Consider the following 20185-nt stretch of genomic DNA (forward strand, 5'->3'; position numbering starts at 1 on the left):
ACGCCGTCCCTGTCCCAAATGGGGCTCACTGTCTTGATCCCCATTTTCCAGATGAGGTAGCTGAGGCCCAGAGAAGTGAACTGACTCGCCCGAGGTCACACAACAGAAAAGTGGCGGAGTCAGGATTAGAAACTAGGTGCTCCTGGCTCCCAAAGCTCAGGGCCTCCATCCACTAGGCCATGCGGGTTTTGGAGGAGGGACATGGGCTTGCTTCTCAAGAAGAAATTTTCTGACCCTTCTGCTTCTTCGAACCAGGAACATTCCCGGTGTGGCAGATTTTCAAAACCCAACTCGGTACACATTTCTAGGACTTGATATTTTACTTCCATTAGGCTTCGAGCCCCTCCTCCTTATACTGAAAGTCTCAGAGGGAGACCAGTCAGTTGGGTTTTCGGGTCCAGTGGGAAGTGAAAAACACCACGACAGATTTCACGCTCTAGAAGCTTCTGCCCCGGAAGGTTCGTTGGGCTCGACTAGGGGAGGTGGGAAAATTCATGAAGACAAATCATCATCCCAAATTAGAGCTGCTGGAGGGCTGACCCTCCCTGATATTTGCTCGCCATCCCCCAGGAGAGCCCTTCCTCATCTAAAAAAACTCAGACGTGCTGAAGGTTTTGCATACTACTTCACTCTCCAGCCCTAGAGCAGACTTCCATCAAGAGGGCATCACTAACCATAGTAACTGAAGGATTCGAGCACCGTGTCGAGCACTGTGCCGAGCACTGTTCTGAGCCCTCGGGCCGACACACGACAATCACGTCGGACGTAGCCCCGGCCCCACCTGGGGCTCCGAGCAGCCGGGAAGGACAGTATTGAATCTCCCAACTTTACAGATGAGGAAACCGAGTCTCAGAGAGGTTCCGTGACTCGGCCGAGGTCACGCAGCAGGCAAGCGGATAGCTGAAAGGGAGAGGAGGGAGACGATTGTGGGGACAAGCCACGAGACACGAGGTTTCTTTGGAAAATTCTGTTACGAAAAAGTGTTTCCTCAAAGTTTAGATCGGGTAATAAATGTCTTATCTGGAACATGTGTGGAAGTTCGGGGTTTCTATTTCTCACATCGATCAGTGGGGTATTATTGAGCGCCTCCTCTGTGCAGAGCGCCGTACGATACAACAGAGCAGCTCGTAGATACATTCCCTGCCCACCAGAAGCTAACAGTCTAGAGAGGGAGACAGGCATTAAAATAAATTATGGGTGCGAACATGAGTGTTGTGGGGCTGAGGGTGGAGAGATTGTCAAGTATTCAAAGGCAGTGAGATAGATGAGACTGAGGTACAGTGAGTAGGCTGGTGTTGGAGGAGTGAAGCGTGTGGGCTGGTTGTAGTAAGATATCAGCATGACAGATGGGAAGAGCTGACTGAGTGCTTTAAAGCCGACGGAAAGGAATTTCTGTTGGTCGGAGAAGTGGCTGGGCAACCACTGGAGGATCTTGAGGAGTAGGGAGACGTGAACTGAACGTTTTTTTTAGAAATATGATCCAGGCAGCAGAATGCAGTAGGGACTGGAGTGGGGGAGAGACAGGAGGCAGGGAGGTCAGCAAGAAGGCAGAAGCAGTATTTGAGGCAGGATACGGTAAGTGCCTGGATCAGCACGGTAGCGTGGATACGCTAAGTGCCTGGATCAGCACGGTAGCGTGGAAAGAGTGGATTTTAGCAACGTCATGAAGGTAGAATTGACAGGATTTGGTGACAGACTGAAAATATGGGTTGAATAAGAGAGATGAATTGAGGATGATGCCAAGATTATGGACTTGTGAGATAGGGAGGGTGGTGGTGGTGTCCACAGTGATGGGAAAGTCAGGGGGAGGTCGTGGTTTGGATGGGAAGACGAGGAGTTCTATTTTGGACGTGTTTAGTTTGAGGAGTCGACATATCCCAGTAGAGACGTCCGGAGGCATGAGGAAATACGAGACTGCAGAGAAGGAGAGCGATCGGGGCCGGAGACGGAGGTTTGGGAATCAACCGCGGAGAGATGGGAGTTGAAGCCGCGGGAGCGAATGAGTTCTCCGAGGGGTGGGTGTAGATGGAGAAGAGAAAGAGAACCAGAACTGAACCTCGGGACCGGCAGGCGGAGGAGGAGCCCACAGAGGAGACGGAGAATGAACGGCCAGAGAGCCAGGAGGAGACCAAGGCGAGGACGGCGTCAGTGAAGCCGAGGATGGATAATGTTTCCAGGAGAAGGAGGTGGTCCGCAGCGTCGAAGGAAGCTACTGTAGGCAAGGCCCCGACTCGGTCATCTGCTGAGAAGCGGCATGGCCCAGTGGATAGAGACCGGGCCCGGGAGTCAGAAGGACCTGGGTTCTAATTCCTGCCCCGCCACAAGCCTGCTGGGTGACGTAGGGTAAGTCACGTCGCTTCTCTGGGCTTCAGTTACCTCATCTGGAAAATGGGGATTGAGTCTGTGAGCCCAGCAGCGTGGTTCGGTGGAAAGAGCCCGGGCTTGGGAGTCAGAGGTCGTGGGTTCGAATCCCGACTCTGCCCCTTGTCAGCTGGGTGACTGTGGGCAAGTCACTTCACTTCTCTGTGCCCCGGTTCCCTCATCTGTAAAATGGGGATGAAGACTGTGAGCCTCACGTGGGACAACCTCATTCCCCTGGATCTACCCCAGCACTTAGAACAGTGCTCTGCACGTAGTAAGCACTTAACAAATACCAACATTATTATTATCATACGAGAAAGGGACAGTGTCCAGCTTAATTACCTTGTATCTACCCAGGTGCTTAGAACAGTGCTTGGCACACGGTAAGCACCTAACAAAAACCACTGTTATCTACTGAGGGCAGACCACTGTGGAAAGAGCCCTGACCTGGTCATCTACTGCGGGCAATGCCCTGATGAGGTCATCTACTGTTGGGCAGACCACTGACCGGGTCACCTACTGTGGGCAGACCCCTGACCCGGTCATCTACTGTGGGCAGAGTCCCGACTTGGTCATCCACTGTGGGCAATGCCCTGATGTGGTCACCTACTCTGGTCACAGCCCTGACTTGGTCACCTACTGTGGGCAGAGTCCTGACTGGGTCATTCACTGTAGTCACAGCCCCGACCCGATCACCTTCTGTGGGTTGAGCCTTGACTGGGTCATCTACTGTGGGGAGAGCCCTGACCTGATCACCAACTGTAGGCGGCGCACTGAACAGGGTATCCATTATGACAATTTAAAAAATGGACTCTATTATAACTGAAGTGGCACACAGTAAGCCCGAAGATGGAATGTACCATGGGTAGCCGATGGCTATTGGGTTTCCTAAAAAAAAATTAAAAAAAATTGGTATTTGTTAAGCGCTTACTGTGTGCAGAGCACTGTTCTAAGTGCTGGGGTAGATACAGGGTAATCAGGTTGTCCCACGTGAGGCTCACAGCTAATCCCCATTTTCCAGATGAGGTAACTGAGGCCCGGAGAAGTGAAGTGACTTGCCCACAGTCACACAGCTGACAAGTGGCAGAGCCGGGATTCAAACCCATGACCTCTGAGTCCCAAGCCCGAGCTCTTTCCACTGAGCCACGCTGCTTCTCTACCCCGAAAACGGGGAGCCAGGCTGGGTCAGGCCGACCGTACCGTCAACTGCTCACTCATTCAATCAATCCATCAATCGGTGGTATTTACTGAGCGCTCACTGTGTGCAGGGCACTGGACTACGGCCTTGGAAGTAGTTCAACAATTCAACAGAGTTGGTAGACACATTCCCTGCCCAAAGGGGTCTTACAGTCTAGAGGGGAATAATAATAATAATAATAATAATAATGGTATTTAAGCGCTTACTATGTGCCGAGCACTGTTCTAAGCACTGGGGTAGCTACAAGGTAATCAGGTTGTCCCACGTGGAGCTCACAGTCTTCATCCCCATTTTCCAGGTGAGGTAACTGAGACACAGAGAAGTAAAGTGGCTTGCCCAAGGTCACACAGCAGACAAGTGGCAGAGCCTGGATTAGAACCCACATCCTCTGACTTCCAAGCCCACGCTCTTTCTACTAAGCCACGCTGCTTCTCATCAGACGTTAACATAAACTGCGTGGAGCACATTATTGGTATATCGTACTCTCCCAAGCGCTTAGTACGATGCTCTGCTCACAGTGAGCGCTCAATAAATTCGACTGAACGAACTCAATAAACACGATTAACGAGATGACTCAAGCAAAGCTTCCCCAATTCAGCGAGGGCCATTCTGATTCTACGGGGGACAGTTCTAAAGCAGTCAATCGGCTCTCCCCTTCCTACCTCACCAATCTCCTACACCAGGTCAGCCCACACAGTCCGCTCCCCTAGCGCCATCTTATTCACTGTGCCCCGATCTCGTCTATCTCGCCGCCGACCACTTTCCCCCATCCTCCCCCTAGCCTGGAACTCCCACGCTTTTCATATACGCCCGACCACCACTCTCTCCGACTTCAAAGCATCACTGATGTCACATCTCCTCCAAGAGGCCTTCCCGGATCAAGGCCTCTTTCCCCCGGCTCACTCTCCTTTCTGGGTCACCCATGCACTTCGATCTATGACCTTTGGACGCTTGATATTTGCCCCACCCCAGCCCCAGAGCGCTATCTTTAAATTATATATTACAATTTATTCATATTAATGTCTGTCTCCCCCTCAGGACTCTAAGCTCGTTACGGGGAGGGAACGTCGTCTTCTGATTCTGTTGTACTGTACTCTCCCAAGCGCTTAGTACGGTGTTCTGCACATAGCAAGCGCTCGATAAATATAACTGACTGACAGTGTCCCACTCAGCCTCTCTAGCAAATTCTAAATTCCCTCCCACGAACATACTCCCCGAATCAATCGTATTTACTGAGCGCTTACTGTGTGCAAAGTACTATGCTAATTATTTAGTCTGTCTCCCCCTCTATATTGTAAGCTTGTTGTGGGCAGGGAATGTGTCCGTTTATTGTCTTATCGTACTCGCCCAAGCACTTTGTACAGCGCTCTGCACACAGTAGGCGCTCAAATACGATCGACTGACTCACTCAGGAGAATACAAGAGAACTGGAAGACTCGTCCCCCGCCCACATCGAGCACGAGTGGATGGCCTTAGACGGAGGACGAGAACTCTCCTCTAGGATGCTCAGAGATGCTTCGAATCCTGTCCTTCGGACCAGCCTACGAAACTCATCCATCTCTGGCCTCCACCGTATGGAAACAATAGTATCGCAGCCTCTGGGCCAAGCAGAAATGGAAAATATGCTTTCCCTTGAACAAGTACTCAGACGAATTTCAAGAAGTTAACCCCAGTGGACAGATTTCTGCAGCTCCACGCTGTATGTGCTAAGGCGTCGTTAAAGCCCAGCGCAATGGGGAAAATGTTTACGTAAAGGACAAATGGAGACGGTGTTTTGGTGCTTTCTTTCTGGCCCTCGGGAACAGGCAGAACCGTTTTTTTTTTTCTGAAGGAGTTAAAGTTTCCACATCAAATTTCTCCCTGATTTAAACTCGTTACGTCTGAGATGGTGCAGGAGCAACACGTGTCGGTGTAATACGACAAACAGCAGACGGAGTCTACGGCACAGCCTCCTCACAGACTTCAATCTTCGGGGGGAAAAAAAAAAGCTTGATTTATTATATAGCTTTTGGACAGTTTCGATAGAAAAATCTGCCAAACGGTGGAATAATCAACTCTTTCACCCAAACTGTTTTTTTATGAAAGAATAAAGCCCAGAATGGGCAGGAGAAAATAAATAAAAATTCCACACTTTTAACCAACAGAACCTTCTGCGTCATTGAGAAATATTTGCAGACATCAACAATCTTTTATCACGAAGACAACGTTCCAGCCTCCGAGAGGTTTGGACATTCTGAAAAATTATTTGACTTGGGGCTTCCAACCCTCTTCTTTGAACAATAAACTTGTAAACAATTAATCTGGTATTTTCCATCCTGCCCATCCTAACTCCGAAAGAAGTCTGCAACTAAATGCCTTCTTTCCCACCCTCAGCCGCCACAGCCCAGGAATCCCATTTAGGATAGGCTAATCTCTGTGGATCATGAAAAGGGCAACAAGCAATTTGCAGGTCATCTCCACAATGACACTGTTGGCATGTCAGAGTTGCATTTCCAACATTTGGAAGAGGAGCTGATACTTAGTGTTCCTGTTAGATGCCAAATGTTTCTTCATGTTTTGGACACAGGAGATGGGCAGAGAACAAAAAACTATTTACTGTCTTAACCAATAATGAGTAAGAATCCTCGGAATATTCACAGCACTGGCTTTCATTTATCTGCGCCGTCTTCTCGAAGTAACTCAAACTATTTTACAGCAATTGTTGGGAACTCACACTGTAAATTAAATAAAGAAATCGTGCTGTTTCTTAAGTGTTTACTATGTGCCAAGCACCATACCGAGCGCTGGGGTGGATACAAGGTCGTCAGGTTGCGTATGGGGATCGCAGACTGTGTCCAGAGAACAGGCAGCTTGGCCTAAGGGAAAGAGCACGGGCCTACGAGTCAGAAGGTCACGGGTTCTAAAACTGACTCCACCACTTGTCTGCTGGGTGACCCTGGGCAAGTCACTTGACTTCTCTGGGCTTCAGTTACCTCATCTGTAAAAAGGGATTAAAACTGTGAGCCCCACATGGGTCAGGGACTGTGTCCAACTTGATTTGCTTGTATCCACCCCAGCGCTTCATACAGTGCCTGGGACACAGTAAGGGCTTAACAACTACCATCATCATTATTATTATTATTATTATTCTTAGGGAAAGCACAGACAAAGTGGATCTCCATTTTACAGAGGTGGCCACTGAGTTGTGGGGCGGAAGTTTTTTTTATATTCCTGTTAAGCACTTATTAGGTGACAAACACTGTTCTAAACCCTGGGTAGATACAGGTTAGGCTCACAGTCTAAGTAGGAGAGAGACTAGGTATTGAACCTCCATTTTGCAGTGGAAGAAGCTGAGGCCAGAGAAGTGGAGTGACTAGCTCAAAGTCACACAGCAGATAAGTGGAGGAGCCAGGATTAGATTCCAGGTCCTCTCACTCCCAGGCCCGTGCTCTAACCACTAGGCTAAGCTGCTTCCCTGCAGTTCAAGGATTTGCTCACACAAGACCCACACCACACCCCTAGGAAGGCAAGGCTTAGAACCAAAATTCTATTTACGGGTCCACAATTCATCATTCTACAGCTCGCCGCCATTCAGGATCATGTGCGAGGATTACCGGAGCTTGAGTCTAATCTTCCTCCTGACTCGCCTTTGAGTTATTTCATTTATCAGTCCCCATTTCCCGGAGTATGGAAAGATAGAAAGAGATGGTGACATTCCCAGGTTGGTCTTACTTCCTGGCTAGTAGCTCCGATGTAGATGGCTCAGTGAGGGGGGAGATTATTAATAATAATAATAATAATAATTGTGGTATTTGTTACGCACTTACTATGTTCCAGACAATGGATTAAGCAGTGGGATAGATACAAGCAAATCAGGTTGGACACAGTCCCTGTCCCACATGGGGCTCACAGTCCTAATCTTCATTTTACAGATGAGGCAACTGAGACACAGAGAAGTGAAGTGACTTCCCCAAGGTTATGCAGCGGGCAAATGGCAGAGGCAGAATTAGAACCCAGGTCCTTCGGACTCCCAGGCCCGGGCTCTATCCACTAGGTCAAGCTGCTTCTCTGGTTAAAGCTATAAGCTACAATGAGACGTTTCATCTTCCTGTGGATTTCAGTGATCGATTCCATCCAATTGCCACGGATTCGTGCGAGTCGGCTGTTTTCTCTCGTTCCAAGGGCAAAGGCGCTTTCCGACCGGGACCAGAAAACTGGCACACAGTGTAACAGGGTCTCACTAGGACGGTGAGCCCCACGAGGGACCGGGACTGTGTTCAACCCGATTAACCTGTACCAATCCCAGCGCTTAGAACAGTGCTTGACGCACAGTAAGCAATAATAATGAATGACGACGATGATAAGATCTCTCGGAGAAAGATGCTGGATGAAAATTACAGGAAAGAAAAGCTGCATCTAGGCAAGCAGGATGTAAAACAGCCCCCTAGCTAGGACGATCCAAAACTTGGTTTATTTATTAAAAACATTGCTTACTAACATTTTGGTTTCATATCTGTTCAGAAGAGTGACTTTTATTAAGAAGGCCTTTCAGCAAGACAGCAAGATGATGGAGAGTCAAACACAGAGCCTCCAGTAAACATAGGGAGAACCAAAAGGTATGAACTGACTCATAATTGTGTCAACACAGGTTGGAGACCCTTGGTTTATTTCAGTCTTCCTGTTTTCCACAGATTTTTTTTTCACACAGCACTTTTTTTTTTTTTTTTAAGACACAGACTCTTTTCAATGCTCTCTGGTGGAACAGAAGAATTAGCGTTTTCACACTAAAATATACACATTTCTCGCACATCCACTTGAAAGGTGATTTTCACTTGAAGCCTGATTTATGGTTCCGCCGAACCTGTGGACTCTCGTCCAGATGCTGATCGGAACATCCGCACACAGCGCTATCCCTCAAGTTTCCCCGAAAAGAAAATCGCAAAGCCCAAATCCCACTTCCAATGCCCAAAACCTCCGAAAGCTCCGACGGTGAGAGGATGCTGATGTGTTGGAAACCAACGAGACGGAACACAGAAAGTGTGAGATTGCGTCTCAGAGAGCCTCACTCAAGGAAAACAACTCTTGGATCCTTCATCGTCAAAACAAAATGGCAGCAAAGAAGGGCTAAGACGAGGAAAGTCACGCCCCGACAAGCTGCTCTTTAAACTCTACAAATCATCTCCGGCGATCCGCCAAGTTGTAGAAGCGGAATATCCTCGAAGACAAAGCTACTATTTTGCTATCTACCTTCCATCTTCTTTAATTTTCCTTTGCTCCGTGCCCCACCTCTCAATCCCGAAGTCCAGTTTTGCAATTCCCCAGTGCATTCCAGGATTAGAAAGCTCATCGAGCAGGGACCATAAGGGGGGGAAGGAGGAGGCAGAGGCTCATCACAAACCGACAAATCAATCATCTGAGGGTGCCGGTGCCGTGCACATCCTTTAGGGATCAAGGTTAACGTGCAAGTCCCGGGAGCTGGGCAGCTTGGGAATGTTGCCTTTTCCCTGCTAGAAGCCAAGGTCGAATAAACAAAAGAGGGAGGGGGGAAGAAAAGAAATCCAGGACTGAAGACAAGGCACAGGTTGGCCCAACTTTGAGAGAGTGCCACAAGAGCTGGAAAATGTTGCCTGACTTTGGTCTAAGGGCCAAAAAAAATCACCTATGTATCCAGATACTGGAAAATGTGGCTGGTAAAGATTGCTGATGGGAGGCAGTGGCAGTGTGGCCTGGTGGAAAGAGCCCGGGCCTGGGAGTCGGAGGACCTGGGTTCTAATCCCATTTACCTGCTGTGTGACCTTGGGCGAGTCGCTTCACTTCTCTGTGCCTCAGTTGCTGCAGCTGTAAAATGGGGGTTCGAAACCTTTTCTCCCTCCTACTTAGACCGTGAGGCCCGTGTGGGACAGGGACTGTCCCCGCCCTGACTGATATGGATTTCCCCAGTGCCTGACACATAGAGAGAACTCAGCAAGTATAATAATAATCATGGTACTTGTTAAGCACTTACTATGTGCCAAGCACCGTTCTAAGCACGGGAGTAGATACGAGTTCATCAGTTGTCCTTTGCCCGTTTTTCATTCCCTTCAGCTGTTTATCTGAACACAAGGGGAGGGACCTTAAGAAGAAAACATTTTGCAGATTCTCCAGATCTGGAGTGGAAGAGTTGGAACGATTGCTGAATCTGAGAGGTGGAACGGTAAGGCATCCCATTCGCTCACTTATTGCAGTCACCTACAACCCCTCACTGATGGATCCAGGCTGTGGGCTCGTTATGGGCAGAGAACGTGACCCTAATTCTGGTGTACCGGACACTCCCAGGCGCACAGTACTCGATCCAGTTCTAAATCCTGTCGTGTGACCTTGGGCTACTCACCAATTTGGCCCTGAGTTTCCTTAACTATTCATTCATTTCATTCAATAGTATTTATTGCGCGCTTATTATGTGCAGAGCACTGTACTAAGCGCTTGGAATGAATAAGTCGGCTTAACTATTGATGGGACCGATCGATCAATGATATTTACTGATATCGTTTCCATGATATTTACATAGTAAGCGCTGCATAAATGCCATCGATTGACTGACCGGACCAGAAGTGACTTCTTATCTTGGCTACCTCCCAGGGGTTCCGAGAATGCATTATGGCCAATGGGCAAGTGGCTTGGGAAAATGAAGGGTGTTTATGAGTGCGTGTTGAGGCGTTTGTTATGCTTCCACCATAAAAGCAGCATTGAAGCAGCCGGGCCTGCAGGAAAGATCGTGGGGCTGGGAGTCGGAGGACCTGGGCTCTAAACCTGGCTCCGCCACCTGTCTGCTGTATGACCTTGCACAAGTCACTTTGCATCTCTGTGCCTCAGTAACCTCCTCTGCAAAATGGGGATTAAGACTGGGAGCCCCATGTAGGACACGGTCCGTGTCCAACCTGACTGTCTTGTGTCTATCCCAGGGCTTAGTGCAGTATCTGGCACATAGTAAGTGCTTAACAAATCCGTCAATCAATCGTATTGAGTGCTTACTGTGTGCACAGCACTGTACTAAGAATTTGGGAGAGTATAACATAAAACAGGTGGGAGACATGGTCCCTGCGCACAGCGAGCTAAAAACAAAAATGTTTTATTAAAATCAAAGTTGGTTGGGCAGGCCGAAGTAGCAATATTCATTCATTTATTCATATTTATTGGACGCTTACTGTGTGCAAAGCACTGTACTAAGCTCTTGGGGGAGTACAATATAACAACAGATAGGCACATTCCTGCCCACAACAAGCTCCCAGTCTACAGCTTTCATATCTACGAGCCACTCTGATTGGAAATGAGGTTTCTCGACCATTTCTGAATCTTGGGCTCATGTTTTTGAGGGAAAACTATCCGCTACAGGAGGCCTGAAGCAGCGTGGCTCAGTGGAAAGAGCCTGGGCTTGGGAGTCAGAGGTCGTGGGATCGAATCCCGGCTCGGCCACTTGTCAGCTGTGTGACTTTGGGCAAGTCACTTCACTTCTCTGGGCCTCAGTTACCTCATCTGTAAAATGGGGATGAAGACTGGGAGCCCGATGAGGGACAACCTGATCACCCTGTATCCCCCCAGTGCTTAGAACAGTGCTTTGCACATAGTAAGCGCCTAACAAATACCGACATTATTATTAACCCCTCATCTTTTCCTCAGGAAGCTTCAGGCCCCTGGGGACGCCCCTTCCAGGTTCTAGGTATCACTAGGTAAAAGGCCCCTTCGAGCGGGAGAGGCAGCGAGGGCCACAATCCACAGGAAGTTCTGAGAACCGACCACATCCTGGCTCGGCAGTGAAATCGTGGAGTCGGTGACGCACACGATGAAGCAGCCACGGAGATCCTCGCTCAGATAACTCCGAGAAGGTCGCTCTTCTGAGGAGAAGTGCTGACGGGGCTCTTTCGGGGCTTGGGGATCTCATGGTATCCCCGCTCCGGGCCTCTCCGCCCCCAAGGCCCAGGTGAGAGTCGGTGAGGTGAGGGGGAAGCTCGTGGTGGACAGGGAATGTCACTGTTTATTATCGTACTGCACTTGCCCAAACGCTTTGTTCAGTGCTCTGCGCACCGTAAGCACTCAATAAATACACCTGAATGAACGAATGGTTTTCGTGGGAGACGCTGTGGGTGGTCGCTTACCGCTGAGGGATGGCAGCGAGCCACAGTGCTACCGGGCCCCTTAATAATAATAATGATGATGAAATCTGTTAAGCGCTTACTATGTGCCAGGCACCGTTCTAAGCGCTGGGGTAGATACAAAGCAATCAGGTTGGCCCACTTGGGGCTCACGGCCTTAATCCCCATTTTATAGATGAGGAAATTGAGGCACGGAGAAGTTAAGTGGCTTGGCCAAAGTCACACAGCCAATAAGCGACGGAGCCGGGATGAAAACCCACGACCTCTGATTCCCAAGCCCGGGCTCTTTCCACTAAGCCACGTTGCTTCTCCTAGGGTCCCGAACCGATGGTCCTCACGGTCTCAAGTCCGGCAACCTTGTCCCTGGCCTGTCCCCGGCCTCTCCCTGACAGGAGACCCCAGGATCCCGGCCCGACAGAAGAGCGGCGCTACTCACCGATGGTTCTTCGGAGCTCTTCGCACTGGCTAATGTGAGGGAACTTCAAGATCTCCTTCCACTTTTTGCTTTTGCCTTTGCGCTTTCCTCCACCCCCTGGAGAAATAAAAAGAACAGGGAAGCCACGTAAGGATCGTAATTTCTTCTTCTGAAACATTCTAATTCGGAGCCCCAAACTAACAGCCGCTTGTCGGGATTACAACAACATTCTCAGCAATCAACCAGAGGCACTGATTGACCATTTACTCTGAGCGGAGCACTGCACTTTAAACACCTGAGAGAGTACGAGAGAGTGGGCACACGCGATCCCTGCCCTCAGAGAGCTTACCGAATTTACCACCATCATGGACAGGAGCAGCAGGAGTGTGTTTTGAACTGCAGCGTGTAGAGCACCGGACTAGCTGTCTACTGTACACAGAACACTGTCCTGAGAGTCTACCCTGTGCAGAGCACTGAGTTAGGCAGGAGAGGAAGAAGTGGAGCCCAGTGGAAAGAGCACAGGCCTGGGAGTGGGAGGATCTGGATTCTAAATCCAGGCACATGCCTGTCGCGTGACCTTGGGCTACTCACTTAATGATGTTGATATTTGTTAAGCGCTTACTACGTGCCGAGCACTGTTCTACGCACTGGGGGAGATACAGGGTCATCAGGTTGTCCCACGTGAGGCTCACGGTTAATCCCCATTTTACAGATGAGGTAACTGAGGCACGGAGAAGTGAAGTGACTCGCCCACAGTCACACAGCTGGCAAGTGGCAGAGCCGGGAGTCGAACCCATGACCTCTGACTCCGAAGCCCAGGTTCTTTCCACTGAGCCACGCTGCTTCCCTACCAATTTGGCCCTGAGTTTCCATAACTATTTGATTACGATTAGACTGTAAGCCCGTCAGAGGGCAGGGACTGTCTCTATCTGTCACTGATTTGTCCATTCCAAGCGCTTAGTACAGTGCTCTGCACATAGTAAGCGCTCCATAAATACTATAAATACTATTGAATGAACTATTGAAGGGACCAATCAATCAATGCTATTTACTGAACACTTACTGTGGGCAGAGCACTCTCCTAAGCGCTTGGAAGAGCGTAATACAAAAGAATTGGTAGACACGCTCCTTGTCCACAACAAGCTTACAGTCTAGAGGGACAGACAGACATCATTTTAATGCCTAATATTATAAATTGAATAACGTTGAGTTGGAAGAGGCCGCTGGTGCTCTCCCAAGTGTTGGCATTTGTTAAGCGCTTACTATGTGCCGAGCACTGTTCTAAGCGCTGGGGTAGACACAGGGGAATCAGGTTGTCCCACGTGGGGCTCCCGGTCTTAATCCCCATCTTACAGATGAGGTAACTGAGGCACCGAGAAGGGAAGTGACTCGCCCAAAGTCACACAGCTGACAAGTGGCAGAGCCGGGGTTCGAACCCATGACCTCTGACTCCAAAGCCCGTGCTCAAGTGCTCAGTACCGTATTCTGTGCCCAGCAACAGCACAATAAATACCACTGACTGACCGACTGACTGATCCCATCATTATCATCGCTGGTATTTACTGAGCGCTTACTATGCACAGAACACTGTACTAAGCGCTTGGGAGAGTTCAACAGAGTTCATAGACATGTTCCCTGCCCACAGTGAGCTTACAGTCTAGAAGCAGAGACAGATATTAACATATATCAATAATTCTTAATATATAATTCATCTGCAGTGGATTCAGACTTCAGGTCCCAGCTCTCTTGTACCCCGCAACTGGGCTGTTCCCTTTCTCCCTCTCCCTTCTGCGTGGCCCTGACTCGCTCCCTTTATTCATCTCCCCTCCCAGCCCCACACCGCTTGTGTCCCTATCTCTCATTTCTTTCTTTCTATTAATGTCTGTCTTCCCCGCTAGACTGGAAGCTTGTAGTGGATTATTATTGTCTGTTTATTGGTCTGTTGTACTCTTCCAAGCGCTTAGTACAGTGCTCTGCAGCACAGTAAGCGCTCAATAAGTATGACTGAATGAATGAATGAAAGAAAGGAACAGAGTGCCCTCATTTATGTCAGTGAGGAAGACGAAGGGGAAGGGAACGGAACCATCTTTCACTTCAGCTGCCCCTCCAAGGAGCAGCCTTTGGATTCTGGCCGGTTTTTCAGGGCCACCGCATCTGCTCAGTAATGCTAATAATATTACTATTACTAATAATGATAATAGAGAAGCAGCACGGTTTAGTGTAGAAAGCACAGGCTTGGGAGTCAGAAGGATCTGGGTTCTAATCCCGGCTCCTCCTCGACTCTGCTCTGTGACCTTGGGCAAATCACTTCACTTCTCTGGCCCTCAGTCACCTCATCTGTCAAATGGGGATTCATTCATGCAATCATATTTACAGTCAGCTTCGTGGGGGACTTGGACTGTGTCCAACCTGATGAACGTTTATCTACCCCAGCACTTAAAAAGGTACTTGGCACAAAGTAAGTGCTTAACAAATACTATTTTTATTATTATCTTTCTGCCTGCCTCCCATTAGACTGAGAGAGGTTTTTAGTTCAACTGTTCTCTCTCTCACAGTCAATCTTTCACCTAGTTTAATGTTTAATGACAGATATTAAAATGAATGAATGAATGAATGAATGAATGAATGGAGAAACCGGGAAACCATTTAATACATCTTCCCGTCTCTGAGCAGAATGGCATTTAAAGCCAACCCAAAAATGTAGGTGCGTACACTTTATGGAACTCTTCCAATGTCACCAACAACGCTGCCAGGTCTGACATCCTGACATTTCATCTGAATCTGTCTTACTGCCAGTCGTATTAAGCGATTACTATGTGCTAAGGACTGTACTAAGCACCGGGGTAGATACAAGATCCGAGGTAGATACAAGATCATCAGATTGGACCCAGTCCCTGTCCTCCACAGGGCTCACTGGGGGTTTCAGGGGAAGTGAAAAACAACCGCTGCTTATCCATGTATTTGAAGACTGGATCATTAATACATTTTTTACTCAGCTGCCTCTAATCTGGGCTAAATCAACCCAGGTCCTTTAAAGGAAAAGTGACTGGAGACTTGCATTTGTAACCACCAACAAAACATGCTGCTTCCAGACGTCTCAGTTTCTTCCTGAATGTTTGGCTTTTAAGGATTTTGTTTGGTTTTCACTTGGCATATTTAATCTTCAAGTGCTACTGTTCATCATGGCAATCTAGTTTCATTGTTCTCCGGTCTTCTGAGCACCTTGAGACAGGTCACTTTACAAACTGGAGAAGGTGAAAGAGCCCGGGCCTGAGAGTCAGAGGATCTGGGTCCTAATCCCGGCTCCGCCACTTATCGGCTGTGTCACCTTGAGCAAGTCACTTAACTTCTCAGTGCATACCTAGGTTACTTTGTCCGGAAAATGAAGATTAAAGACTGTGAGCCCCATTTGCGTCTATCCTGATTATCCTGTATCTGCCCCAGGACTCAGGACAGTGCCTGGCACATAGTAAGTGCTTAACAAATACCATTTAAAAAAATTAAATTACCTGGCAAAATGATACAAAATCAGTTCATCAAAGGAATTGACTTACTCCCTGAAAATAAACATTTTGGGAAATGAATTAACAGAGATACCGCTGGATAATGCTAGGTGGTACCTTACCACATCTCTTGACTTTACTATTTCCCCTATCCATAATCTATTTTAATATCTGTTTTCCCCTAATAATAATAATAATAATAGTATTTATGAAGTTCCCTGTGCAGAGCACTGTACTAGATGCTGGGAAAGAATAGGAAGGTGGGAATTAGACACGGTCACTGTCCTCAGGGGACTCGTTCCTCTAGACTTTAAGCTCGTTTTGGGCAGGGAACGTTTCTGTTATAGTGTTGTGTTGTACTCTCCCAAGCGCTTTAGTACAGTGCTCTGCCCCAAGTGAGCACTCAATAAACACCAATGATTGAGTGATTGACTGTGATTGCGGGCAGGGATCGCTCCTGCCAACCCTGTGGTACTGTGTTCTCCCAAGTGCTTAGCACAGGGCACACAGTAAGTGCTCAGTAAATATCACTGACTTATTGAGTGGCTGATTCTCCAAAGCAACCAACTTAATTCCAAGGAATATTTTCAGTCCTAAAAGGTTATTGCCAACTCTGAGAAAGGGAAAACCAGACTTTTTTTTTTTTTTAACCATCTAACTAAAAACAGTTACGTGCTCTGAAGCTCAGCACTGGTTGATATGCTGAAGAACTCCAAATCTGTCAATGAAAACTGCACCTGACCCGTGGTTCCAAATTATTAGTATTAAAAGTGATAATTAACAATAACTGTGGTATTTGTTAAGCACACACTATGTGCAACACACTATACTAAGCGCGGGGACAGAGACTAAATAATAACAGTTGAGAGCAGGAAGACATCGCACGCTCTGAGTGGAAGCTCTGGAAAACCATTCAGGAACTCACTGGCCCCACAGTAACTGACTGACCATGGACAGTGGAGTGTTGATATCGTATATTCTCTGAGGTGGTAATAGTATTTACTGAGCACTTCCAGGGTGAGGAGGACTGTACTGAACACTGGGAGAGACTATACAGGTGGGAGGTAAATACGGTCTCCTGGGGGAGAGACCTGGGAGAGAGAGGTCTCCTGCCCACTGTAACTCCCCTCAGCAGCATGTGGCTCCGGACACTTAGCTGAAGTCATCTTTCTGGCGTTCTACTGAGAGGACAGAGTGGATTTTTCAGTTTCCCAAAAAGCCAGGGAACCAAGGCCTGAACCCAAGCCACCACAATTTCCCGGATCTTTGAGTTCCGCTGCGATCACCATCGACGGGCCTCAATTACTGTGTGCGGAGATCCATTCTAGCTCCAAGTCGGAACAGGTGTCCCTTCTAGACTGTGAGCCCGTTGTTGGGTAGGGATTGCCTCTATCTGTTGCCGAACTGTACTTTCTAAGCACGTTGCACAGTGCTCCGCACAGAGTAAGCGCTCAATAGATACGACAATGAATGAGTAGGTGTGTACAAAGGAAACCGGAGGGATCACTGGGCTTTCTGACTCTGGTGGCTAATAGCCACGGCAGATTTACCCAAAAGCCCTAGGAGATCTTATTCTACTCATAATTTTATTCCTATTAATGTCTGTCTCCCCCTCTAAACTGTAAGTTTGTTAAGGGCAGGGAACGTGTCTGCTAATGCTGTTGTATTGTACTCTCCCAAGCGTTTAGTTCAGAGTTCCGCACACAGTAAGCACTCAATAAATACCACTGATCGATTAAAGAACCTGGTCTTGGAGACAAATTGGGAGGGTTGGGGTGAAATTCTTCAGAGTAAGCATTACACAACAAAAATGTTTGTTTGGTTTTACAGTACAAAGTATCCAGGCCTCTTCTTTTCCCAGTTGTGCCTTCAAAAAATAACCAAGCCCATTACATTAGACTATAATCTCCTATTTCCCCTGTCTGTAATTAATTTTAATGTCTGTCTCCCCACTGTAGATTTTAAGTTCCTTGTGAGCAGAGGTCACGTCTTCCAACCCTACTGAACTTTCCCAAGCGCTTAGTACAGTTTTTAGAACACAGTAAGAGGTAAATAAATACCACTGATTTATGGTGGACTTTAGAAAGTTGGTCTGGGGAATATGAAGATGCAAAGACGGAAGACTGTTTTTGTTTTGACGTCTGTTGTCACGTATCATTAACAAGAGATGGAAGGAAGGTTGAGCGGAGCTCAGAGTGAAAGAAAAAAGCTAAAGGAAACGGCAATTAACAGGTCCGGTGCAGCGAAATCACTGTCATCAATCTCCTATGACAGTATCATCCATTTCTTTGCTATCAAAAATATCGGGCACTGATCTTTTTAAGTGATAAATACATGACTCAAATGTGGTTCACTGTGGGAAGGGAATGTGTCTACCAACTCTTATATTGTTATAGTGTACTCTCTCAAGTGCTTAGTACAGTGCTCTGCACACAGTAAGCAGTCAATAAATACCAGTGATTGATATATTTACACGTCATTTTACTCATGAGTATGCATTTTATCATTCCTAAAGTTTTGCGATCAGTGGTATTTATCCAACGCTAGCTATGCGTGCAGAGCAATATTCTAAGCACTTGGGAGGGCACAACAGACTAAGTAGATATGAACCTGTCCTCAAGGAGCTTACGATAATTAGGGAGCGGCAGTGCCTAAGGGTGGCTAAATGAAGATTGCTCCTACTTACAAGGCCTGTTTAGGATGTCTTGATTCAGTAGAGCACAATAACTGTAGGTGGAGACGGCAAAGATACAAAGGTCATGAAGATTCCCAGGGGAAGCTCTCGTTCTTCCTCTGGCTTTTGTTCCTCCGATGTCTCTATGATTCTGTATCCCCCATATCTGACCGGTTCTGTGGGCTTGGAAAGGTCAGACTCAAACCAGTACTGGAAGGAATAGATGCCAGAAATTGGACGATCTGCCATCGTGAAAGGAGGATTTTAAAAACGCTCTTCCCAAAGGAAAAAAAGGCTGAGCTCCTCGCAGTGACGTCGTCAAGGTCTGGAGAGGATCCCTGGTATCGTAGTGATGGCCCGAAAGAATCTCCCCCCGTTCTGCTCCCTTGCCACAAAAGGCAAGCGACAGTCCTGCTCTAAGTCTGTATGTAGGGCTACGGCTTTGTCTGTTGACATCTTTAGGAGAATAATAATAACGTTGGTATTTGTTAAGCGCTTACTATGTGCAGAGCACTGTTCTAAGCGCTGGGGTAGATACAGGATAATCAGGTTGCCCCACGTGAGGCTCACAGTCTTAATCCCCATTTTACAGATGAGGTCACGGAGGCACAGAGTTACTTGCCCACAGTCACACAGCTGACAAGTGGCAGAGCGGGATTCAAACTCATGACCTCTGACTCCCAAGCCCGGGCTCTTTCCACTGAGCCACGCTGCTTCTCTTTAGGATAGAATATGGGCCTGGGAATCAGAAGGACCCGGGTTCCAATCCTGCCTCCGCCGCTTGTCTGCTGTGTGACCTTGGGCAAGTCACTTCACTTCTCTGTGATTCAGTTACCTTAGAGCTTAAAGTTACCTTTTACCTTAAAGTTACCTTTAGAGCTTAAAGTCTAGGTTGGTTCTGTACTCTTTAAGCACTTTGATACTAAGCTCGATGGCGCTTAGGTATATCTCCTTATACGCTGCTGCTTCCCCTATCTGTAATTTATTTTAACATCTGACTCCACCACTAGATTATAAATTCCTTGACGGCAGCGATCGTCTCTACCAACTCTATTGTATTGCAGTCTCCCAGGAGTTTAGTACAGTGCTCGGTACACAGTAAACACTCGATAAATACCACTGATACTCCCCTTATTTTAGTGACCGTCTCACCCACTGGATGGTAAATTCCTTGAGGACAGGGATCATGTTTACTACTTCCAATGTACTCTCCCAAGTGCTTAATTCAGTGTACCGCACACGGTTAGTGCTCAATAAATATCACCTACTGTGTGACGGACAGTCAGTAGGACTCAGCCCTAATTCCTGCCTTCTGATGGTACTTGCTAAGTGCTTATTATGTGCCGGGAGCTATACTAAGCGTCGGGGTAAATACAAGATCGGACACAGTCCCCAACCCACATGAGGCTCACTGTCCAAGTCGGAGGGAGGAAGATTTATTCTGGCACAGGGAAGTTCAGTGACTTGCCCGAGGTCACACAGCAGACAAGTGGCGGAGCCAGGATCAGAACCCAGGTCCTCGGGCTCCCAAACCCAAGCTCTTTCCACTAGGCCACTCTGCCCGAAGTGACAGTTTTTTTTTAGCTGTTTCTGGCTTTGCAGAGCCTGCCTGGGCTGTTGGATCTTCGCCTCTTGATGACAAGCGGCATCTGACCGATTTGATGCTCCATTCATAAGACAGAACACATGGTGAAGTTCCGGGAACAGAACGGAACTCGCGGGGCTGAATTCACTCCGTGACTGGATCTTTCACAAAAAATCAAGCAACCTTTCAGGATGCCGCTCAGTTCCACATGAAAACAAATCCTATCATTTCCCACCAAGTGAAAACCGCCTCCTGTCCGAGAGCTCCAGGATCTGCCCCCTCAGCCGAGACCTGCCACCTCACCACAGCTCCCTCAGCCCTTGCGTCTGAATGATAACGAT

General features: G+C 47.9%; 1 protein-coding gene across 1 annotated transcript in view; it reads right to left on the bottom strand.

The window, feature by feature from the left end:
• Nucleotides 1-20185, bottom strand: part of GRK5 (G protein-coupled receptor kinase 5) — a 263650-nt gene that overhangs the window by 140635 nt on the left and 102830 nt on the right. The window contains exon 2 of the mRNA XM_029080574.2: nt 12104-12199. Coding sequence (XP_028936407.1) covers nt 12104-12199 — 96 coding nt within the window. The remainder of the gene's footprint in view (nt 1-12103; nt 12200-20185) is intronic.

Source organism: Ornithorhynchus anatinus, chromosome 16 (assembly GCF_004115215.2).
Source record: "Ornithorhynchus anatinus isolate Pmale09 chromosome 16, mOrnAna1.pri.v4, whole genome shotgun sequence".
Classification (NCBI taxonomy): Eukaryota; Metazoa; Chordata; class Mammalia; order Monotremata; family Ornithorhynchidae; genus Ornithorhynchus; species Ornithorhynchus anatinus.